The sequence below is a fragment of the Zootoca vivipara genome, chromosome 6 (assembly GCF_965207765.1).
Source record: "Zootoca vivipara chromosome 6, rZooViv2.hap1.1, whole genome shotgun sequence".
Taxonomy (NCBI): domain Eukaryota; kingdom Metazoa; phylum Chordata; class Lepidosauria; order Squamata; family Lacertidae; genus Zootoca; species Zootoca vivipara.
In genome coordinates this window covers 52,282,492-52,307,791 of record NC_142589.1, presented here as the reverse complement: position 1 = coordinate 52,307,791, position 25,300 = coordinate 52,282,492, and the positions used below count along the sequence as shown (strand labels likewise).

General features: G+C 41.6%; 1 protein-coding gene across 7 annotated transcripts in view; it reads left to right on the top strand.

The window, feature by feature from the left end:
- The window catches only part of NUP93 (nucleoporin 93), a 75,758-nt gene that overhangs the window by 36,592 nt on the left and 13,866 nt on the right, over positions 1-25,300 (top strand). For 5 of the 7 annotated variants that reach the window (XM_035118338.3, XM_088672148.1, XM_088672149.1 and 2 more), the window contains 8 exons: positions 11,164-11,226; positions 16,165-16,293; positions 19,344-19,418; positions 20,451-20,540; positions 21,723-21,862; positions 22,912-23,044; positions 23,940-24,097; positions 24,541-24,706. In XM_035118338.3, the coding sequence (XP_034974229.3) occupies positions 11,164-11,226; positions 16,165-16,293; positions 19,344-19,418; positions 20,451-20,540; positions 21,723-21,862; positions 22,912-23,044; positions 23,940-24,097; positions 24,541-24,706 (954 nt within the window). Of the gene's footprint in view, positions 1-2,285; positions 2,422-2,605; positions 2,983-11,163; positions 11,227-16,164; positions 16,294-19,343; positions 19,419-20,450; positions 20,541-21,722; positions 21,863-22,911; positions 23,045-23,939; positions 24,098-24,540; positions 24,707-25,300 lie in introns of those variants that run through there. The other 2 variants (XM_088672151.1, XM_088672150.1) reach the window with 2 other exon arrangements.

Sequence of the window (25,300 nt, the reverse complement as noted above, 5' to 3'; positions counted from 1 at the left end):
CCCTTCTCCCTTTGAAACAGTTGTAGGGGAGGGGCGTCTGTTGTGTGCTTTTAAAATATATCCATTTATTCACCTCCTTAGAATCCTTTGCTGCTTATTTTCTTAAAATGTAGGCAAAAGTCAGGAGTGCTACATTTCTAAGGTGTAGCCTGCTGATTTCATTGAAGATATTACCATCCTTGGGTGGTAGATTTTTCAAAGAGAAATATCGGTAAATTGGATTTATGATATAACTGTGGTGGAAATCTGTATATGTTCCAGTTTGTATACACTTGCGTTATATTCTTAGAAATTCAGTTGTAAAATATATAAATGAAGCCCTTATTTTAAGGGAGGGTGTCAGTAAATAAAGAGTTATTATTTATTTCCTGGTTCTGAATTATATTCTCTCTCCCACTGAAAGTGGTTTGAATTAAGTATAATTGATAGTCACTTTTTATCTTGTTAGGTTTTGGGCATGAGTCAGTACTCTGAACTTAGAATTTCATAGCCTTGTAAAACAACGAAGGAGAGAGAGAGAGAGAGAGAGAGAGAGAGAGAGCACATATTTCTGTGGAGTGGCTGATTTGGTTTTGTCTGTAACATTGTATTCTACCTTCATTGGGGAAGCTAAGCTAAAGAAAGGTTTCTATTTTATACATCACTTGATGTGGTAGACACAGCTAAGGATTCATCCAACCAGTTTAGAGGTTGTACTTTAAAATCATTAAGGTGTAGATGACTGTTGTCTGGTCCCTTTTCCTTGTTCCATGAGAAATGCGACAACTAGCTTGGCACACAGATGTTGCTGTGTGGCAACATTCTTTGACCAAACAGTTGTGTGTTAAGCCTGGTTTAAAAGGGAGCATTGCTACAGAGACAGCCTGGCAATCCATATATATATATATATATATATATATATATATATATATATATATATATATATATATATGTTATATGAATGAGAGAGAGGAGAGAGACAATGAGATGTTCATGCAAAGATGGAGAGACTCCCTGCCACTGTCCCTAAGTGGGAGATGCCTCAGTTATTCTTGCAGTTTTGCACTGTCTTATAGCAAATTATTTTCCTTTGTCTGAAGAGGGTGGGAACCAGAGTTCAAATATGAGCTCTGTAAATCAACGTATGGGGAGGTGGGAGGGGGAGACACCTTAAATCCCCATCTAGAATCCCTTGGTCCAGCTTGCTTCTTTTAAAACCATGCTCTGGGTGTTTTTGGGTTGCAGTTGTCTTGTGTGTGTGATTAAAATGTTTAGCTTTCATGTCTTTTTAATGTATCACATGCATTCTATAGAAGAGAGTATGGATTTTATTTTTTATTTTTAAAAATGAGGGTGTGGGTATGCATACTGTTGAATGAGGGAAAATGGAAACCTTTTGTCTTCTCTGTGTCTTTACCACATTGGTCTCATGGTCATAAGTGTGAAAAAGTTTTAAATGGGGAATTTATTGTAGAAGCAGTGTTTCTTCATCAAGCCTACAATAATTAATGGACATAAATCACTTATTATAGCAAAAATTGATAAAATACATGGTTATTATCAAATAAGGTTTGCAGATTGTGTTAAATAATGTTTCATACAGTGCACCAAATTTCTACACACATTTAATTTGCATAATGTGTTTAGGAAATATATCCATTTCTAATTATGTACCATTTTTATAAGGCCAAATGTTTTAACAGAAATGAAATTAATTCCAGCCTTATCACCACCTATTTAAAACTTTTTTTTTTTTGCTCAAGAGTGATTCCTTCTCTTCCCCCATACCCCCTTTGCTGTCAGAGGAGAAATAGTATTTGTTTCTCAGTCTAATCATCTGTTTTAACAAATGATCCATTAATTTCCAATGGTAATGTTGCAATTTGTATTATTTGAATTTAAGATTCATGGTGTTGGTGCAATGTATGAGATAACTATTTAAAGTAGACACCTGACGTCTAAGATCTGTTGATTCTTCCAAATTGCCTCACCCCACCCCACCCTAATGTATTAATATCATGTATGGAATTTTTATGCTTGCTGCCCTTTTGTTGTAATCTTATATGTACTGATCATACCAGTCTGGGGAAAATAGGTTGTAGCTTTGAAAGTTTAATTGTGACAAAGTTCTTCCAACCCTTCAAATGCTCATAAAGAAAATTATTAAATGACATTGTCAAAAGTGTCGCAGTGAGTGAGCCTGTCCATCTCCTGGTTCTGCATTTTGCATCTCCATTTAACTTGGTTATCATATTTCAGTGCTTGCAATATACCGAGGAGGCTCTTTCGAACCAGGCGTTGCCCAGCAAGTGGGCGTTGGTGTGTGCAGATGCTGAACACTTGGTAGATGGAAGGTGGGGTAGTGGGGAAGCTTATAACTCTTGGCTTTTTTACAGAAACTGCAAGATCTTTAGTGTTTCCAAGGAAAAGAATAATAAGCAGGTACACGGGATTGTCTCAGGGCAAGAAAAATGAAGTAGTTAAAATCATTCAGTTGTATTTTAGGTCTGGGGAAGATTTGCAGCTTAAAGAAACAGAGCTACAATGAACCAAAGTGTGAAATGTGGGCAGCAAAGAAGAGTGTGTGTGTGTGTGTGTGTGTGTGTGTGTGTGTGTTTGAGCATATGCACTACATTTTAATGTAGTAGTTGTGAAGTCAATAGCTCCATTTGCAATAGTACAAGAATATATGTGTCGGTAAAAATCCAGCTATGGAAATGCTTCTGAAAAGCTGCAGATGAAGCATTTCTGACAGGGAGCCAGAGGGCTGACTGTTAAAAAAAGGAGAAATATCATGTGAACAGAAGTAACATGGTGAAGACCGAGGAGTTGCCTTTTCAGCCTAAGAAACTCAGTAGGACAGAAGATCAGTGACAGTGTTAATTGCTGGGTGGTTTTCTTATATATTATAGAGGGGCTATTGGTTTTGATTTTGATTTTTGGATGGCATTCCAGGCTGTTCATTGATATAATTCCTTTGAACCCAATGATTCTACACAAATGGTGAGGTTTTTATCAGCTAATTTGTGATGGCTTTTAAGTGTTTCTAATATGATGAATGTTAAAATCAGGCTTCTTTGCAATGGCAAAAGTGCAGTGTTGTGTCCAGCTAGACACTGGAGATAGATGGGGTATGTGTGTGTGTTTCTTTTTCTTTTTTTTTAAAAAAAATTAAACTTCTCTTTGGGTAACAAGTTTATGCATGTCTACTCAGAAGTAAGCCCTGTTGAGTACAGTTGGGCTTATTCCCAGGTAAGTGACTACAGTATAGGATTGTAGCCCAAGTCCCTATAGCTCATGGAACTTCTCTTTGTCTTTATATTGGGAAACAGACTCCCCTACTTCTTGTATTCCCAAAGAAAGCCTCTTTCCATTTATTTCTCATAATTTCCTAACCCTGCTTGAATGCATTGATGCTGAGAGCTAAGGCGGGGTCCTGGAGTAGCAGAATTGTGCTTTTCTGCCCCTTGCACCTGAGGACAGTGCAATAGCAGAAACCACAGCCACATAAAAGAAGGAAGGGTAAAAAGACACATCTAGATTATTTTGAGGTTGTTTGAGAAAGAAAGTGTTAATGTTGCTTCCTTGAAAAATAAAAGGCATACGTGTAACTTCAGTACTAAGATGGCAGCAAAAAGCAATAAAATGGCGTCACGAGGAAAAATTAGTTAACTAGCCAGATTCAGGGCGTTCCCCTTGCTCATTCTGAGGAAGATGATTCTTTTCAGTTCTGGTTGCTGCCAGTTATGACCATCATTTTTCAGTTTCCATTCTAGAACCAGAAATAGCTCGTTTTTCCTTTTCTATACCTTTGCATCCAGTTTTCAGCAAGTGTATATGGGAGCCTCTTTAATGGAAAATTATATTTAAAATTATCTTTTTCTTACTACGGCATTTCTCTATTCTAAGAATAAACTATCATTTAAAAGTACTCTCTCTGTATGCCTCAGAAGACTATGTAACCTTTCTTTCAAACAACCATGCTTGGCTCCCTAGAAGCATCACATGAGTTCCTGCAACTTAATGTGAGGGGACAGGACATCAGTGAAAATGATCAATTTGTGGTTTAGAACAGGTGTTCTCTTGCGGTGCCATACACAGTAGCGTATATCCAGCTATAAGTATAATGGCGTGCCAGTGCTCGAGATGGCTAGTCATAGCATTTGAAGCACTGGTCCCAGCATTTCACTAGGTATAGTTCAGGCAGCACATAGAATGTGGAGTTACAAGAGCTTGCAGAACTACTTACAGAACTGACTTTGTGAAGTCTGTATATTGCTGAGCCCAAAGGAAGGCTGAAAGCAGAATGTATAATGTAAAAATTAGTTTAATTTTTCTGTCATCACCATTATTGGTTATAATAATCTCTGGTCCAAAAAACACAACAACTGTGACAGAATTACTGTCCGGAAATTTGTGACTTAGCTTGGTAGTAGTGAAACCAAATAAGGCTGGGTTTAATTTCTTTGATAGTAAATAAATATTCATTGATCCCAAATTTAGGTCCAAGCTATCAACTGGGACACAGACCTTCACATTCTGATAAGCTTCCAATAGGTAGTAAGAGAGGTCTTTTCCTGTCCCTTCTGCAAATTCTCAGCTATGAACTAAATTATTTTGTCAAAAATAATAGTCATCAAGAACTGACAAGAATATTGTTGGAACCTTGGAGCAGTAAGGACCATCTGCTGATAGTGAAATATTAGGTGGGGGGGAAAACAAATGGACTATTTTTATTTTTATTTTTTTCTATGTATTTATGTAGCTCAAACTTTGAAGTAGTATTACATGAATTTATAATTACTCTCTTTAACAGGTTATTAACTCAAAGTAGATTTACTGCCTGGTGGAGGTGGAATTGACTCCTAGAGACAGCTCAAAACTGAACCTTGCCATGCACTCATATGCCCCATTCATATTGCATGCATTTTTAAAGCTTAACAAGTGTCTGGTGCCAAGTATGAAATGTCAGCGTTAATATACATTTCAACAGAAATAAATTACAAGCAGAATTAGATTAAATCATGATCGACTAATGGTATCCGTCCCAAAGCTTTGAGTTAGAAATGTCAATTTAAAAACAAACAAACTGATGAAGTTATTTCAGAATTTGAAGGTTAAAATGGCTGCCAGCACCATTGCTGCTGCTGTTGTCAGAAACACCCTCATAAAAATGGAGGTCAATGACAGTAAGATTAGTCCCGCCTTCCGCCTTCTTCTTCTTCTTCTTCTTCTTCTTCTTCTTCTTCTTCTTCTTCTTCTTCTTCTTCTTCTTCTTCTTCTTCTTCTTCTTCTTCTTCATTGCATGCTTTCTGCGTACTTACTGGAGAAATTGCCATTCCAAATGCCATTGTCTCATATACCGTACCAAGCTTATTCAGGGTGGTTTGCTCAGTTTGCTTTGGATATCCAAGACCTTCAGCTGGCACCCAAATATTAAATGCGGAGCCCTTGTCAGATTTCCAGTTGTAATTGAACTTCTCTTTTAAACATCCCTGTGTTGGGTCCGATCCATCCTTCATGGCTGCAGCTTTAATTTCATTGTGGGCTGTAAGTATCTCAGTCTTGGCTTTCCTGAAATGAATGGAGATGACCCAGCAGTCGTGTTTGATGGGTTGCGTTCATTGTCTGCAGCAATGCAGCTATTTGAAGCCTTGTGTGATTCCTTCTCTGTGATTCCTTCTCTATGTACACATTGGAGTTTTACCGGGGTGTACTAAATTCCAAGACCTCCTCACCTGTCAGCCTTGTTCTAAACTTGATTTAAAATTCCCTTTCCACTTTGCACATCACTTAGTTTCAAACAAAAGAAATGATCACACTTGTATATATAATTGCTAAAACGCATTCACGAACCTTGATACCAATGTGGTATATCATTTTGTTGTCAAGTTAGAGAGGGCTGCTGCATTTGCTTTTTTTATTTAAGGGTATTCTAGATGCTCACAAGTCTGCAGTGCAGTGTAATAACTCATAGTGAACTGGTTCAGGTGTAATGCCAAACCATGGTTTGGCGTGATAAGAGCAAGCCTTCAGGGAAGTTGAGGCCATACTCCCTGCCTTCTCCTCCCACCCTCTATGCTGCAGTTCCTCCTCTACTTCACCAAGCATTTATTAGGCACTACAAATACAAGCCATCATAAAGCATCCATATTTAAAATGTTAAAATATATACAAAAACAGCTGTGTAAAATATGTAATAACGAGGGTTTTCATTGGGGTTTCTTCCCGCTAAATAGTACCATTCACTACTCTTAAGAGAAACTATTGACAAAAACTGCAAGCTACCCTTGCAGTTACTTCTGAGTCAGACAGATAGAATCTGCTATTTTCATTGTGCAGTGATTTTAGACTACCCCAAAAAGGGGATAGCACGCGTTTGCGTAACTGGTTGTACAATGGACAGTAGAAAATAATATGTTCTACAGTGTCTGGTACATTCAAAGAACATCCACAATGTCTATCATTTATGGGGATGCTTAAATACCCGTATTTTCCGGCGTGTAAGACGACTGGGCGTATAAGACGACCCCCAACTTTTCCAGTTAAAATATAGAGTTTGGGATCGCATCTGGACATGCACAGAAGCGATTTCCAGCGCCGCGCTGCCCATTTCCAAAATGTTCGCAGCGCCAGAAATCGCTTCTGCGGCTGGGTATAAGATGACCCGGCGTATAAGACGACCCCCAACTTTTGAGAAGATTTTCCTGGGTTAAAAATCACTTAGTCATACGCAGGAAAATACAGTATCTGTCCTTGACAAAAGCTGAGGGGAAAATATTCAACCGGGCTAACATAAGGGCCCTGTGTTGGACTAGAATTATTACCTTTGAAATATAAGTGACCCTGTTATCTGTTGTATTTAAACCATAGAACTTGGGGGAGCTTTTTTTTTTTTAACAGCTGACTCGATGTTTTGTTTTTCAATGTCCCTTAATCAGGTTTGAATATTGTGATAAATATATTGCTCACAGTTCCCTCTCTCTTTTCCTAGTTTGAGGCAAGCTATAGTTCACCCAAACCCACAAACCTAAGATTTACATTTGCCCTGCAAACCAGGGTTGCAATCCATAACCAAATCACACGTTGCTAGTTTAGACCAAACGGCAAGTGGGTTCCCTCAAACTAGAAGGAGATGGATTACTACACTGGGGTCGTGTTTCAGAAACCCAAGACTCCTTCACAGTTTATTGTAGTTTCAAATTATAATTTGGTGTTATATCTGAACAAGCTCAATATCTCCCTCCACAGTTTTGTTGCCTTAAGAAAACCTTGGAGGAAGGTCTTCAGCGATATGTACTTGGTATGGCTGGTCCTAGTCGTTTTGCCCTGCATGATTCACAAATTGCAGCCTAGGATCCCTTGCAATGCTGCAAACAATCCTGGGCCTGCCTCTGGGTTGTCTTCTGCTTCATTTGGTGGCCCTGAAAATAATGCCATACCAAACAACTGTGTTGTTAGTGCAGATGGGCTGTCTCTGACAGAACGTCTGGTTTTTTGCTTGGTTTAACACCCTGTCCACAACTTCCTGCTCTATGATCAGCATGTACTCCTTTCCTTGTAAAGAAGCCTCATACAGAATTGTCCCTTCCCACCATTGCCAAATTAACCTGAATGCTTTAAGAACCAGAATGATGTTGTCAGAGTCTGTAATCCAATTATGATTTTGCATATGTAATGAGAACAGCCCTGAAGCTAAGTTGGCATACCCTGCAGGTGCCTTCTCTTCAATGTAAGTGTCTTGATTATTAGAATCATAGAATCATAGAGTTGGAAGAGACCACAAGGGCCATCCAGTCCAACCCCCTGCCAAGCAGGAAACACCATCAAAGCATTCTTGACATATGGCTGTCAAGCCTCTGCTTAAAGACCTCCAAAGAAGGAGACTCCACCACACTCCTTGGTAGCAAATTCCACTGCCGAACAGCTCTTACTGTCAGGAAGTTCTTCCTAATGTTTAGGTGGAATCTTCTTTCTTGAAGTTTGAATCCATTGCTCCGTGTCCGCTTCTCTGGAGCAGCAGAAAACAACCTTTCTCCCTCCTCTATATGACATCCTTTTATATATTAGTTTCTATTTTTTATTTGGAATATGGTTGCCTATCATATTGTATTGTTTACATTTCAAATGCTACAGCTCTGATGCTTAATATTCCCCAGAAAGACATATTTCCCCCAATTTCTCTGTGACATAGAAGAGACATCAGCTTGTCAACATTTTCAGTAATGTTCAATGAAGTTCTGATGGAGCCCAAAAAAAAAGGAGAACAAAATTTGAGCTAAACAAAATTTGAGCTCTTTGTGCTCTGGTTCCTTGACCTTCGCTAACAAGGACTGTCCCTGCTCATCGTCAGCTGGCAGGAACTGTGCTGTCTAGCAGTGACATTCTTATTTTGCAAGCATCGCCTAAGTGACTGGCATGGCCTATTTGCAGGTACTATATGCTAGATAGTCTCCTAAAGCATTTCCTATGGAAAAAAGATCAATGTTCACTCCCTCTCACTCTTATGATGGTGTCATTACTTGTGCTCTTTTTTAAAGCAGCTTTTCAAACTGTTTTTGTTCTTGTTCAAACACATGCATCTAATTGTGCGAAAGTGACGTTGGAAGGAGTTTCATTAAAGGATCTCTCCTAGTCATTCCTGGAAATGACGGATTGAACCTGGAACCTTTTGTATGCAAAGCATGTGTTCTGCCCATGCATTCTGCCCCTTTCTCCTAATCATAGCCACTGGAAGGAACCAGAAAGTGATAAAGTGGGCAAAATTAAAAACTGCAGCCAAGTAAGTCATAAACTATTTACGCCGCAGCCAAATGATCCATAATTGTCACTTTGGCTTTTCAGTGGTCCTGCTTGCTTACTTTGTATCAAAGTTGTATAAGGTATCTAACTACCTTTATTTTAATTTATTAAATAGGAAGGGCTGAACTCTGCCTGTTTCTTAACTGGTCTTGACCATTCTGATTTTGTTCTTAATCTCTGCTGCATCTTCCATGTAATAGTCTTTATTAATCAAACACACATTCTGTGTGGTGTGCCAATTTCTCCCCGCTCCCACTTTAATACTTTATTTCAGGATCACTTCACGCAAATCATTTTCAGCTGGAATGTGACACCAGTCAGATGTGAAGTGTTCATGCATCCACTTTTTGCAGCTTCTCTTTTTCAAAATTCAAGCAAATTAGGGCCTAATCTTTTTCCCGATTGTTATTTGTACCTAAATTGTGAGAATAACATGAAAAGGAGAAAATGATCAAAGCTGATGTGGGATGTACTTGTGCAAGGAAGAAAGCATTTGCCCTTTAGCATGAGAGCTGTTGTAGGCATTCCTTGGGTCTTTTCTAGAATACATGAGCAACTGTGCAGGCTAGAAATTGTCTTTTGAAAATGCTGATCTACTTGGAAGTCTGTAATAGGTGTCAAATCAAAAGACTACATATGGTTACACAGTCCACATGTGTGGAGTTAGAGAATACAAAAGGCTTTGAATTTAAGCAGTTGGAAATTCATGAAGCCGGTTGCTAAATGGTAGGGACAGTCATTTAAAACAGCAAGCTGTGTAATGAATATTGCAGAGATTTAAGGGGTGTGTGTTGCATGTCTGAATGCTTTGCACTTGTTGGACTTTAGGGTGTGATCCTAGTTGGTGAGGGCCAGGCCACCCAGTGTCAAGGGTGGAGGATAGCTTTTAACCTAACTGCGGGTGTCCCTAGGACAAATGCACCCTGGTTCACTCATAAAAACTGAATTACAACCCGACGCTTTCCAGAAGCTTCCCATTCCTGGGGAAGATCAGTTGCAATGGGCAAGCTGTCTTTCAGGAGCACTCTGCCATTAGTGTACTGCTGATTTTTCTAATTGAGGAACCTCCAAGAAGCTGGAATTCTCTGGAACAGAGGTTGAAATCCACTACTGTATGTTAATTTATGGGAGGATGGGGAATCTTTGGCCTTCCAAATGCTGTTGGATTCTTAACTCCCATAATCCCTAACTAACCATTGGCCCTGCCGGAAGTTCGATCCCAGTGTCTTCGATTCCAGTGTCTTCAGGAGAGCAACAGACCTGATATGCTACTTATTGAACTGTGTTAAGCTTGTTGGTAAATGTTTTAAAAAGCAAATTACATAAATCCAAATTTGAGGCTCCATTTAAATCTTCGTCATTTTTCCTATTGCAGTTTCTGTTATTCAGAATTGCTGTTTGCTTTCTTGACCCCCTCCTGTTCTGCCTTTTACCTATTCCTATTATGGTGCCTCATTTCCCCAAGTTGTCTGTTCATGTTTGATGGGAATATGACTGGATATAAAGCCAGGATTTAAAAAGCAAAATAGATGCACACAGCAAATAAAAGAGTAGCTGTTTTTGCTGTTCTGGATTGATGGTTGGTCTGGCTGGCTGCCTGCTTGGTTATGTTCCCCTATGAATAAATAAAGTGGAAGGCAGAGTGTGTTAAATCAATGACAGGTTGTTAAGCCTTGCCCAGAGAATTGGCTGAGTGCTTGGACTACGCTAAACTCTTCCAAAATAATGTGATAGATAAATAATACAAACAAAAATAGAATAGCTTTGGAGTTCAGCTATTCTCATGCTTTAGTTGGATAAGTGAAAGGATGAGCAATTATTTCTGGCTTCTGCCGTTCAGTAAACTTGCCCTTTTTGGAGTTATTTGTATGTTTTCAGGGACTGGCCCTGGAGCTCGCGGAACCAGACCATCACTTTTTAACCCTTGTGATCAGGCAAGTTTAATGTCTCTTCACAGGCATCCAGAGCTTTTATTCTGGTTCTCACAAACCTGAAGAGAGGCGGCAGGTGCTGCAGTGCGGAGACAAGAGAGAACAGAAGCAGGGCACTTTGTAAAGAGTTAATGCAAATATATATTGAAAGGGAAGTGTTCAACCTTTCATTTTAACATGGAGCTTCATGAACATCTTCCTCTTTCCACTCTCAAGTTGAATAATCTTACTGTTGTAGCAATTTGCAGAGAATGTTGACCTATGCTTAAAACTAAACTTAAACCAACTTTGTATGTAAGGCAGCCTTCCATCACTCCTGTAGTGCATGCTGGCTGGGGCTGGTGGTAATTTTAGACCAAAACCTCTGGAGGGCACCAGGTTGGTGTAGTACCAAATGTGTCTGAATTTAAATGTCAAACCAATTTCTGAATCTGCACTTTTTTTTCAACAGGGATTCCTAAAAAATGAAAAAGACAATGCTTTGCTGTCTGCCATTGAAGAGTCCAGGAAACGGGTAAGTTGGAGAAGGGCATATGAAAAGTCCTGAAATTGAAACACCTCTTCAGTAGGGAGGCTGAATCTCAGAGAATTCTGATTGACGTTGCAACATGACAGATTTGTGGATATACTATTCTTCATAGCATGAGTAGCTAGTGTGGTTCCTCCTGAGGTTGTTGGACTCCAAATCCCATCAGCTCAATAGAGCATGACATTGTTGCCTGCTTTTGCTCTACAAGTGCAAGAGCTCTCTCCCATGCCTAGTTTTAAAACCCTTTCAGAGTAGTGACTTCACACCTTGGAATTGAATAAACTGTATAGACCAGGCATCCCCAAACTGCAGCCCTCCAGATGTTTTGGCCTACAACTCCTATGATCCCTAGCTAACAGGACCAGTGGTCGGGGAAGATGGGAATTGTAGTCCAAAACATCTGGAGGGCCGAAGTTTGGGGATGCCTGGTATAGACAAATACTTTTCTGTAATAAACCCAAAGTGAGTGGAGGAGTGGGATTACTGCTCCTGAGTTGATTTGCTCTTGTGCCATATGCATGGGCTCTGTACAGAAGAGTCAGTCTGGCCCTAATGCCACCCACTCTCATCCATAGTGTACAGTATTCCTTATTTGGCTATAAGAGTAGGGCTAAGATTACATGCATTCAGCTGAAAGTTATACATTAGTACTCTGTGGACATGAGTTAGGCTCTTGCGTATTTTACTGGTTTGCCTCTGAAATCCCCTGTAATAATAATAGTGAGAAACCACAAAATGAAGATTTGAAATCACTGTGATTAAGTTCAAGTTTATGTGTAATGGCCTCTGATTATTATTTTTAATGCTATGTTTTTCTTGAAGATGTGGAAGCATTGGTTTTTCTCAATTTATTTCAGGGACTGGCCAACAGCATGCTTCTGTAACGTACAATGTCCACTCTACCCTAAGTCTGGTGCCATTGGTATCAGTTTGGCACATAGGCAAACCAAAGCCTATACTAAGAAAATCTTGACCTGTATGACTAATACTAATCAAGCTTATTTGTCTAACTTCTCTCATTTGTGTGTAATTTAATGCATGTGTGTACTTTAATGCATTTTCCTACTGCTCTGCATAATTTATTTATTTTTTGGTCATTTAATTCATTTGTTAACTACCCTCATCCATTTAGTATCACAGGACAGTTCATAATGCAATAATAAAACAAAAAAAGTTTTACATAAACATAGTAACTACTAAATTAATGTTAACAACTCCCATATCAATACAGTATGAGAAAAACAGTAACGATAGTTCAACCAAAACATCAGTATTACTGAAACATCTGTGTGGTTAGGTGAGACTGATTGATTCATCTCCAAATTGGAGGGGGGAGCTGTTTCTGCAAATGGGGTGACACCACAGAAAAGTCCCTATTCATGGTGGGCAAGACCACAAGAGCCTCCCCTCCTGTTTGTAAGGCCCAAGCTGGCACCTATAAAAAAAGAGGTGCTCTTTTTTCAAGTATGTGGGCACCAGTTTATTCAGGGCTTTAGAAATGAGCATCAGGATCTTGAATTGCGCCTGAAGAAGTGAGGAAATAGTGAGGATAGTAGAGCCCCACAAACGTCAGACATTTCAGCCAGGATTGTGTGCACACTCCCAAGCATAACTTTTCAGTCCCAAGAACTGGAAGCTTTTAAAAAAAGAAAGCTGAGAATTCTCAGCTGAATTTTGCCTCCAACACCACACTCTGAACTTTTATCTACAAAATGTTGGCAGACATTGGCACTGAGCATCATCTACTGAAAGGGCAGGGTGCAGGTGAAAGGAAAAGCTGTATGTTTCTGTTGTCAAAAAATGAAATGAATTAAATAATGTGTGGTTGCATAACTGATTTTGCCAGCATTAGTAGTAATTAGCCAAAATAGATCAGGCCCCAGCTAATGCTGGCATTTGGTCTTCTACCTGCTCAGCATGCTAAACAGATCACAGTGCCAGGAATTTAGCAAGCCATCAGCAAGGCTCTCTTGGCCAACTGGGGGCTCCTGTTTTACCACTTGGAAATTGTAGCTTTCCTTGTAATTGTTTGTAACCATAAATAAATGATAAAGTATCTTCAGACCATAAGAGATTTATTAATCTATTTATTCCATTTATAACTTGCCCTTCAATCTGAAGGTTCCAAGGGAAGTATATAGCCAAAGTCAGTATGAATTAAAAAACAAATAAATAAAATATGGCATTACATAAAACCAATAAACATCATAAAAGAGCCACAGAACAGCAGAACAAAAACCACTTTTTCAGCTCAAATCTTCCCCAGATGCTTGTAGGAAAAGATCTTAAATATTAGTTGAGGTGGTGTCTTAAAATATTACTGGCTCCACTCTTATAGTTGAGCGCTATATTCAGGGCATTAATTTGACAACAAAATAAACCCCTGTGTTGTCTTCCTGTAATTTCTGTTTTAAGACAAATCAGAAGAAGTCAGCTGAACAGCAAAAAAATGTGTTCTTTGACCTCCTGTTTTTGCATTTGTATGGGAGTAAAACACATACTCAAATCCCATTCTGCATTTTAATCTTTTTAGCAAAGCCTGATTCTCCATAGCTGTCACCACCACTACAGATATGCAGTGCTCCAAACACCCCAAAACAAACCCAAACCATGGGGACAAGCTGACTTTTGGACTGGGATATGGACGTACACGCATACACCCATTTGTCCCAGCCAAGGTTGCTCATCTATCTTGCTCATCTTGGTGTAATGTCCTATTATAGAGAGAATGTAAACCAATTCAGGCAGTCTCCAGAGTAACAGGTGGATGGAAATATTATGTGCTTTTGAGAGCACTTGTACCAGGGTCACTTGTTGTAGAGAAGAAGCACCAGATAACCACACTTCTGCTAGGGAGCAAACTTCTTATCACTTAAGAAGAGTGATATAAGGAGAGAGCCCATATGGCGTAAGGTCAGGTTGATATGCAACCCCCACGCATAGACACACTCCTGGTGAGTGAGGCAAAATTGAACAAAGGCAATGCCACATAAATGCAGGTATGACTGTCTCAGAATGGAATTTTGCTCTTTTAAAATGGGGGGGGGGGTAATGTCCAGCTGACCAGCCCTTGTAAATTTGTGGCCAGTATGAGTCAGCCTTTTTACAACGCTGTGGGTTAAAGCACTGAGCCTAGGGCTTGCTGATCAGAAGGTCGGCGGTTCGAATCCCTGTGACGGGGTGAGCTCCCGTTGCTTGATCCCAGCTCCTGCCAACCTAGCAGTTCAAAAGCACGTCAAAGTGCAAGTAGATAAATAGGAAGGTAAACGGCGTTTCCGTGTGCTGCTCTGGCTCCCTCGGCCAATAATGCGAGATGAGCACACAACCCCAGAGTCGGTCACGACTGGACCTAATGGTCAGGGGTCCCTTTACCTTTACCTTATCCTATTATAGGGGGGACACGGGTGGCGCTGTGGGTTAAAGCACTGAGCCTAGGGCTTGCCGATCAGAAGGTCAGCGGTTTCCGTTGATGGGGTGAGCTCCCGTTGCTCGGTCCCAGCTCCTGCCCACCTAGGAGTTCGAAAGCAGGTCAAAGTGCAAGTAGGTACTGCTCCAAGTGGAAAGGTAAACGGCGTTTTGCCAGAAGTGGCTTTGTCATGCTGGCCACATGACCTGGAAGCTGCCAGCTCCCTCAGCCAATAACGCGAGATGAGCGCCGCAACCCCAGAGTCGGTCATGACTGGACCTAATGGTTAGGGGTCCCTTTACCTTTATCCTATTATAGACATAAATAATGCTCAACTTGGTTGCTGGGAAAACAGCTGCAGCCTGCAATGAAGGTGTAGCAATAATAAAATGGAGAGGAGGGCATGATGCTTCAGCTATATATGGGCATGCAGACAAAACATATTTGTCAAACACGGCTGTCTGTTTAGAAAGACATATTTAATGTTGTATTGCAGTTGACAGTGTCAACTGTAACACAATGAACAAAAGCAATGCAAGCAATCAAAATATTTAGTTTCAAGACATTGGGTAAATCACTAACCATTTGGAGCCTGCAAATAATTCACTGTTTTTCTGTGTATGACAAGCTGAGTGAACTGGTGTATGTGGACACTGATTCACAACTAAAACTTCAAGTTATCAAGAATGTAGTTCTTAACAAGATGGTCAGGACACAGACATGGCTTAGATTATAACAAATAATTTTAATAAATCTATGGAGTGCAATACAAGAAGACACAAGGTGATTCTGTAGCTTGTAATGTCTGCAAGTCTTTGTTTCCGATTGAATTTGGATTCACTCGGAAAGATCAAATATTATTCACTTAAACCACAAGAAGCCATATTGTTTTGCATTTGATTTATCCCAAAATGAAAGATATTTAGAAACAACTTCATTTTCTGATAGTGCCAGAATGGAGAGAATGGAGTGATAGAATTTAATCTGGTTCTTCAAAACTTTGTTCTGATTTAGTGCATACCTTTAGATATTTGAAAGGGTCTTCTTTCTGATCATACCCAGTCCTCAGAAGTCACCTTTTATAAAGCTAAATGTTCACATAAAATGTTGATTGAAAGCTCCAAATTTCAGCACTGTACATTTGTTCTAGTTCTTTCTCCTATGAATAACAATTTTCTCAGTGCAGACATTTAAATCTACACTGGTTGCAATGATTTAGAGATTGGGGATGAGTGAGTAGAGTATGTTGACCCTTGGTAATAAGGCATCATTTTCACCAGGATTGGGGGGGGGCAGTTGTAGTAAAAAAAAAAGTAGTAGTACTTGGTTCTTGACATGAATGTTGCTTGTCCTGTTCTGGGTGGGTCTGATGCAGCTTCTGCCATCCTGGTGCGCTCTGGGCAGAGTCATGCAGCTGAGGCTGATGGGAGCTGGAGTCCAGAGCATCTGGAAAGCACCAGGTTGCCAAAGGGTGGAATTTGGGTGTGTGTTTTCTGCATTAATCTTGCTTTTCCTAGACCTTTGCTATGGCTGAGGAGTATCACCGAGAATCAATGCTGGTCGAATGGGAACAGGTGAAGCAAAGGATCCTTCACACACTGCTGGCTTCAGGAGAAGATGCCTTGGACTTCACTCAAGAGAGTGAGGTATCTCTTGGGCTCTCTTGTAGCTGCATTATTATTTTTATTTATTTCTCTCTGGCTTTTGAGATTTCACGCTCTTGCTGTACACTCTCAAGCATATCTTCACAGTCATGATGTCAAGGAACTCGATTTTAAAATGAAAACTAAGCTTGCCCACTACTACCTCCTGCGTCTCTCTCCCCCACCCCCCGGTGCTTTCACATAATTGCAGTCTTCAGTGTCTGTACTTTTTTTTTAAAAAATGTTTTTGATCCTCCTCGAACTCTCCACTTCCTAATTGCATCTAAAAGTGTTCATTGTAGAAACGTGTGGAACCCTGAAGTTCGTTTTCCAAATTGCCCATGTTAATTGGCTATGCTTCATATTGTGATCTGGAAATGATGCTGGGATCTCTTTTTCTTAAGCCTGTGCTAATCACAGAAGCATTTTCTTTATGGAAATACCCCGTGGAAGATGTTTTACTGACAACTTATTAAGCTCAGTGGGCTACCAAATTTTTCAGTTGTGGGGGATGCAGACAAAATATGTTGTAAACTGCTTGATCACTCACTGCTCTTCAGTAGCAGAGCCTCGCAGACTTAGCACGTTGTTCAGGAAGCATTCAACAGCTTCTGGGGGTTTATGTGAAATTGAGTTTACCTTTATTTGGAACATCTTTTGAACAGGTAACAGTGGGTTCAAAGGATGGCTAGCTTAGAGTTAAGTGGTAGACTGTCCTTATCACAAATGTTGAAATCTCAAAGGAAGAAAAAAAATCTCATCTATTACACTTCACAAATGGGTTAAAAGACAGGATGTGATCTATCACTCTGTAATGCTCTTCTCTCTCCTGCAGAGCCTATATAATACTGGTGTGTTGCTGCGAGAGCATTTGAAACCCTTGAGGCGATGTTTTGTCCCCAGCCTTGAAGTTAAAGGCCTGGGAGGTTTGCTGTGCATCTGCTGCGTTAAAATCCAGTTGCTTAACTTTCCCAATTCATGCTGCACTTAAATCCTGTTTCAGAAAATTTGTGAGCAAGTGAGAGGCAGACCCCCATCCTTAGAATATAATTGAGAGTTATTTGATACCTCTGGATATGCAGAATCAGCTGAAAGGCACAGACCCACACAGCAGGAAGCAGGTCAGCTGGGGTCGGGGAGCTATATTTCAAGCTTTGGGCTTGTGAAAAATACAGAAATGTTGCTTCTGGAAATAAGACCAATTAGTCAGTGATGTTTTACAGTTCAAAGAAAGCCGAACACACATTCTCTTTTAGTGGTTTCTATAGTTCCTTGAAGGGTATATGTTGTCTGGTCAAAGGAAACACAGTATGGATCATGTTTGGCTTGGCTGTGTATTCAAGGAGTGTTCAGGTCAAGGTTCCATTTCAAATGGGATCTTCTGCTTTCCCTTGTCCCCACACCCTTTGGCCGTCTCGCTGTTTTTTCTGAATCTCCCCACCCCCATCTTTTTTATTTTAAAGTGCAGCTGTCACACAACCTGCTTCTGTGCCATCTGAAGTGCTTGGCTGCTCTGTCAGAGTTCTGATATCCCTAGGTCCCTTTAAACTCATGTATCTCTCCAGGTTTTCTGGATTCGAGATAGAGCCAAGATGGCAAGCATGCTGGCAGCATTGCAGTCCCCCCTTTCCCCTCCTCCCCAATGTTGCAGCGGATGGCCAAGCCATTTGGAGCTTTGCCAAAATGGCTGCCAAGGTTTTTGCTTTGGAATGCGTGTATGAATAATGCAGATTTTGGGTGCCTGCAGTTTGCAACAAGTGAAGCTAAATGCAGAAGGGCTAGAGGCACAATTGAGTAGCTTTCTGTGCTGCCGAGTTGTTTGTAAAGGTGGAGAAGTCGATTGAGAATTAGAAGTGCATGTTTTATTTTCCTGCATTGAAATCCAAAAAGTGGGCCTGCCCATGATACTTCACAATAAAGCCTGACTGTGCTTTCTAAGCATGTTGCACATTTCTTTGAGACTCACGCAAACAGAAGACAATTATTTTAAATGCTTTTATCACACCAAATGGCTAGTTGCAGATGTTGCCTGTTTTCATACTTATTGATTACACAAAATAAAAACAGCTTTTTTTTTCACACAACAAGCTGATTTTTCCTTCTTTGGGTCATGGAAGGAAGGTGCATAGTCTTGAATGCTGAAATGAATGCCAGAGAAACCAGGGTCTTCTCATCAAAACAAAATGTTCTCCTGACTGAGTTTGGTGATTCCAGCACTGCCAAACTGAACCAGGGAAGTCATGTTGATAGGGATTTCTCTTAGCAACATAGCAGGAAGCTTCCTTTGTGGAGTTCAAAGAAACTTTGCTGAGTGGGAGGCAGCTATCCCTTAACTGATTTATTTTCCAGCACCTCTAAGTATTACAAAACCTAAATCTGACTCTAAACTTGACATTATTCATTGCCACACCACCTCTCTTTGTGTATGTACCATTACAATGGTACCTCGCAAGACAAATGCTTCGCTCAATGAAAAACTCGCAAGACAAAAGCAAACCGCGCTTTGCAAAACGAAAATCTCGCTAGACAAAACGACTCGCGGAACGAATTATTTTTGTCTTGCGAGGCACCGCTGTATTTTAAAGCAATAAAGACTGGCAGTGATGAATTTGAAAGCTCTCTTGTTAAGAGGCAAGGGTGGGGGAAGAGCATTGGGGGGGAGGGGGTTGGTAGTGGCATATGTCAAGATTTTGATATTGAAGAACATACGTCTTTCCAAGGGTTCTTTTTCACACCCACAGGCCACTTAGCCAGTTGGTGCTTAGGCAACTGCAATAAAATAACTCACTGTGGCAGGGTGACCGGAAGTGGGTCCTGTAAACGTGTCCCCAGGTTGTTTCTAAAGGGTTGCAGGGGGATAAAGAACAGGAAGAGAGAGATGGATGCACAGCTATGGGGGATTTGCTACAAGAAAAGCCTCTTGCCCCGCAGCTTCATGCTCTGGTGGGATCCTCAAAGTTTTGGTATTGGCACAAAAGAAGCCAAGTGCCACCCAATTGCTAAATGAATTTGTGTCAAATACTCTGACTGGCATTTTCGCTTTCTTCCAACAGCCCAGTTACGTCAGTGAGCTGCCACCAGCAGTTCGTAGTTCTTTGGACAACATTGAGATGGCCTACGCTCGACAAGTGAGTAAATTAGAAACCTCAGTATCTCAGCTATGTTACCTGAAACTCCCAGTTAGGCCCACATCGGTTTCAGCGACTATTTACCATCAAGGGTTTCTAAAACTAACTTCAAATTCAGGTTGTTTTTGTTTTCATGATTTAATTGATGAGATTTGTGTCAGGCTTTGAGGCCAGCTCCTCAGAGGTTGATCCTCTTGAGTGACATCAGCATGAAACAAACACAGACATTTTAAAAATAGAATTTGACACCAGATATTAAAGCAGTGGTGTGAAGCAGATCTGATTTGAGTGGATCAGACCAAGAGAGCTAAAAGACATACTGACTGCTGCAACACATTGGTTTGCCAGAAAGTACAGGATATAGGAAACAGAATTATAGGAAACAGAATCAGACACCTGTCCATGAAGCTCAGTGTTGTCTCCACTGACTGGCAGTGGCTCTACAGGGCTTCAGACAGGAGCCTTTCCTCAGCTGTCCCTGAAGGTGCAGGAACTTCTGCATGCAAGGCAGGTGCTCTGTCACTGAGCTACAGCCCTTGCATTCTTCCACACATGAGGAGTGAAGTGGGAGCAATCGAGCATCATGTAGCAGCACAAGGCTTGTTCCACATGAACCACACTAAGTCAGCAACCTGGACTTATGCAGATATGGCCATTGTGTCACCATGTGAGCACGTACTTAAAAATCCCTTACGTACCTGTCAGCATTTGATCCTCCTATGTTGTCCTTAGAGATACGCCATGTGGAACAGAGAGAAATCCTGCCTTGCTCCCGACCCTGAGGCCTGCCTGAGGCTTTAGAATAAATGTGGCAGGACATTTTGTATTCCTCTGTATCCCCTGATGCACCATTGCTGTGAGGCAGTGAAACGGGGGCACTTACTGGCAGGAGCACTCCCCCAAGACCATGTGATCTGGAGGCTTGTTTCAGATTCTGCTGGGGTTACCAGGGAGGGAAAGGGTTGGAGGGGGAAAGCACTGGGGGAAGGGGTATTTGTGCTAGGAAGCTGCTTACTCTCAGTTTGTTTTCAGATATATGTTTATAACGAGAAGATTGTGAATGGATACCTGCAGCCCAATTTGGTGGACCTTTGTGCTTCTGCAGCAGAGTTGGATGATAAGGTACTGCCTGTGAAGCGAGCATAAGGAGATGCTCTGCTTGTGCTCAACTTAGCTGAGCAGCCTGCTGACGGAGGATACACTGGCTGCTTCTTCCATATGCCCATAGATAGCTACATACAGGCATTTTTTGCATACAGCAGTGGTTGGCAACATTGGGGGTGGGGGCAGTAGGCATTGGAAGAGGGGAAAACTTGTGGGGAGAGTCACCTCTCTCTCTGTTCCCCAAAGAGCAGCTTTTCAGGAGAACAGGGAATTTGAATTATTGGTGAATTTGAAGTCTTTACCAACAAAGCCAAATGAGAGGCATCTTGGTCCAAATTCAAGTAACCTGGCATACTAGCAGAAGCCAGCAAAGGACTGCCCCCAGCACCACAGTGTTCGCTGCCATGCCTCTTCCCAAAATCTTCTCCGGAGGTTCAGGAGAACCCCCAGAACAGAGCACTCAAGGGGTGGTGAGGAGAAGGGAGATCATTCATCCAGGGAAGCACAAAGACTTGCGCTGATGGAACGATCATCTTAGCACAACATTCTGAACAGACTGTAGTGTCATACAGTCTACTAATCACACTGTAACTTACGAGACGATGGACACTACATATAATACTTGGCTTTCTGGAAGCTGCATGTCCATCCCACATTAGATTTTCCCAGTCTTTGGGAAACCTTTTCCAGCAAAAATGAGAGAAAGAGAGAGAGAGAGAGAGAGAGAGAGAGAGAGAGAGAGAGAGAGAGAGAGAGAGAGAGAGAGAGAATGAATTCCCTGGGGTATGAGCCATAAGAGTACAGCTTTATTTCAGCTGCTTTAAAGCCTTTGTAATACAGTTGTAGCCTTGGGGCATTGGTCTTCAACTCATGGGTTAGGGCCCACTACCAGATTGTGGCCTGATCTAAGGTGGGTCACAACACTATCACTAGCATCATATGTACAGACATGGTAACAATAAAGCAATATGTCCTCAGACAAGTGAACACATTGAAGACTACTATCTTAGAAAAGTGAGGGTAGTTGGTACTGTCAGCAACAGTCTAGTGTTCCTGTGAACCGTTACCACGGACCCTGTCCATTTTAAATGCCATTCTCATGAAGATAAGGATGCAGCTTCTTTTCGTGGTAGCTTCTAATCTCTTTACCTGTTTGTTTGTTTGTTTGTTTGTTTGTTTGTTTGTTTGTTTGTTTTGCAGAACATTTCTGACTTATGGGCTATGGTGAAGCAAATGACTGATGTTTTGCTGGTTCCTGCAAGTGATGCACTGAAGGTCCGGACAAGCATGGAAGTGCAGATGGAGTTTGTGAGGCAGGCCCTCCAGTACCTCGAGCAAAGGTAGCGCAGCAAAATAGTTAGAATTCAGGTCCTTTCATTTGTTGTTACAGATGCCTACAGATGCAATAGTGCTTCCGAAAGATCTACCACCCATTCATATATTAACTGAAAATGCAATGCAAGGAAGATGTATACATGTAACTGTTTTTTCTGATCTGTCCTTCGCATGTTGTGCTTTCATACCCAAGTGTCCTCTATAAGCGTTGCCACCTCAGTACCAAAGAAAGCAGACTTGGAACAATGGAACATGGTTGCAATATCTGATCCTGGGTGGGTGGGCGGGTGGTGGGCTCTTCCAGCATGCAAGGAGACTGACTGGAACTGGGATCCCTTTAATGGGTGGAAGGGATGAACCTTTCACTCAGGTCCTTCCCCCAACAGCCAGGCTGGGTAAACTATAGCCGTGCTCAGTGCACTCATGTAGCTGTCACCACACCCCTTTGTCACTCTCTGACTCCAAAGAGGAGTAACCTCTGGAGACCCCAAAGAAATAACCACACCGGGGAGCAGGGGATAGCACCCCATGTGCCTCTCTATTCCCCAAGACCAGGGTGACATACTTTTCAGAACAGAACATTGAAACAAAAGAAACAGTTCAATCCAAGTGTAGCTAGCCTATTTCAGCTGCTTATAAAAAGGCTTCTGGAAACCTCAAATATGGAATAATCTCATTGATGGGCCAGTGTGATTAGGGTCACAGGACTGTGTAACAACAACCTGCTTTTAGGAGTTCAGCCATCAGGATTAACCAGCCGATCCCAGTGCAGTCCCAGTGCAGCCCACTCATTTGCAGATAATGGAGGGCTAGGGAGAGAGAACAGTCTTTAAGGAACAGGTTGGGGACAGACAAGTTGTGCAGCACAATCCCCTCTCAAATGCTATTCCTGTGGTTTGTATACTCACCATAAGGCTGAGTGGAATCCATTAACTGGCATAGCTCATTAAGGTGGAAAATGTAAGCATATATTTAAATACTTCTTTAAAACTATGTTAAGTAAACATGGAATTGTGTGGCGTATTATGAATCAGAAATCAATGGTTCCTTGCAGTTACAAGAACTACACATTAGTGACAGTCTTTGGAAACTTGCACCAAGCCCAACTGGGAGGGGTACCTGGAACCTACCAGCTAGTCCGCAGTTTCCTGAACATCAAACTCCCAGTGTCTGTCCCAGGACTCCAGGTAGGTATCTCCACAGCCAAGGTGTTCTGCCATGACTGTATTCACCCATTCAGATCATTCTGGATCCCTTAACCCATGCATAAATTTGGGGGTTGGGTAGGGGGTTGTCATGTACACCAAGAAAAGAGCATGAGAAAGGTATCTCTTTGCAGTTGCTTATGGGGCAGGGCTGTGGGTAGTCTAATCTTTAAAAAAGAAAATATTATGGGCTGTATTCAGTGGTGTTCTCCTGTGAACAGCAAGGATATCTGAATCTAGCAGAAGTTTCAGTGAGCGGGAGAGGCAATTTTCACAGCTTCCTTATGCAGCTCCCTTTGCCGCCTTCCAGACTGTTCCACAGCATCCCCCAGCCCTCCAGAACAGATTGTGTGTCTGTTGTGGCGGGTGTGTGTGTATGTGCAAGGGTAGCCATCATGGTTTCCTCCAGGTATTTTGGATTCCAAATTCCCTCATCCCTCACTATTTACATTGCTAGCTGAGACTTATCATTATCATTATTACCATCCTATTTGTTTCCCGCCCATCTGACTGGGATGCCCCAGAACATCTGGAGGGCACCATATCAGCTACTATACACCTTACAGAGGGGCCTGAAATCTGCTAAAATTCCCTCCCTCGCTGCCATTCCTGGTAGGCTCAGTTAAATTAAGATGCTTCCATGAATATACAAAGGAATATCTTTCATGTAGAAATCTAGCATGTCTAGCATGTCAGGAATGAAGCAAGGCTACCCAGTTCTCCATGCACAGGGGATTGTTTTGTGTGGAAGAGCATTCAGTCATTGCCTGAAGCAGGACACCCCAAACATAAGTTTCTCACCTGTGGGAACTGGACCATAATCACAACATCAGGAAAGGTTTCCTCCCTGTTTTTACCATTTGTCTGTTTTCTTTAGGATGGGGAAGTAGAAGGTCACCCTGTTTGGGCAATCATTTACTACTGCATGCGATGTGGCGACTTAATGGCAGCCTTGCAAGTGGTGAATCGAGCTCAGCACCAGTTGGGAGAATTTAAAAGTTGGTTCCAAGAATACATGCACAGCAAAGATAGAAGGTACTGGGGTGTCTCAAAAAGAGGCCAGGAAATTGTGTGGGATGGGTCAGGGAGTCTACTCAGAAGTGCATCATAGAGTTGCAAGGGAGTTGGTAGCTCATCAATCCATCCTACTAAGGTTTTTGCTTGAACTAGTAAACCCTCATGAATTGACACGTGTCTTCTCGGCTGGAAAGGCTGATGTTAACATTGCTCATTTTCAGTTGCACGTGGAAGTTCAGGGCTTTAAGTTTGTGGGTACAAAGCTGTTGCTTTTGTTACTCTGCTGGGCTCCTTACACCTACATTACTTGCTGCATGCACACAGTGTTGGATGCTGTGAGCAACACATGCAGGGCCAGTGTGGGTCGAACAACTGGTGCACTGGTAGGAGGGGCCTGTCTTATTATGGGCCGTAAGCTGGGCCACAGCTCCATTTAATAACTTGCCTTTCTTTTATTGTAGATTGTCTCCTGCCACCGAGAACAAAGTTCGCCTCCACTACAGACGTGCCCTGAGAAACAACACCGACCCTTACAAAAGAGCGGTTTACTGTATCATAGGACGCTGTGACATTGCCGATAACCACAGTGAAGTTGCTGATAAAACAGAAGATTATCTTTGGCTAAAGGTAACGGTGGCTTCCCTTCAAAGTTTTAGAGACAGCACTGCTCACTACACTTCCAATTTCCCCCCTCATTTGAGCACTGCCTTCCTCTGGAGAATACCTTCTTATGTATCCCAGCTCCCACCAGCTTGTGAGTTGCAAAGGATTGTGAGAACTGTGGCCTGCTGTGTTGCCAAGTCTCCAGGGGCAGTCTTCTTCACTCTGTGCATTTGGGCAGCAGGTCAAAACAGCCTTGTTTAGGTGTGCTTCTTTCCGAATTTTGAAATTTTTTGTTCGTTTTGAGGGTTTTTCTTTCCTTCTGCTGATGTTTATCTGTTGATAAATTGTGTTAGATTTTACTTTCCACTTAGATGTGCTGTATTAAGTCAGGCATAGGCAAACTTGGCCCTCCAAATGTTTTGGGTCTACAACTCCCATTATCCCTAGCTAACAGGACTAGTGGTCAGGGATGATGGGAGTTGTAGTCCCAAAACATCTGGAAGGCCAAATTTGCCTATGCCTGTATTAGGTGTTCAGAGGGTCTGATTTACGCTGGAAGAATCAGGATCCAAGCAGATCTATAAATAAAAGAACTGATGAAGATCCAGTCCCGGGCTA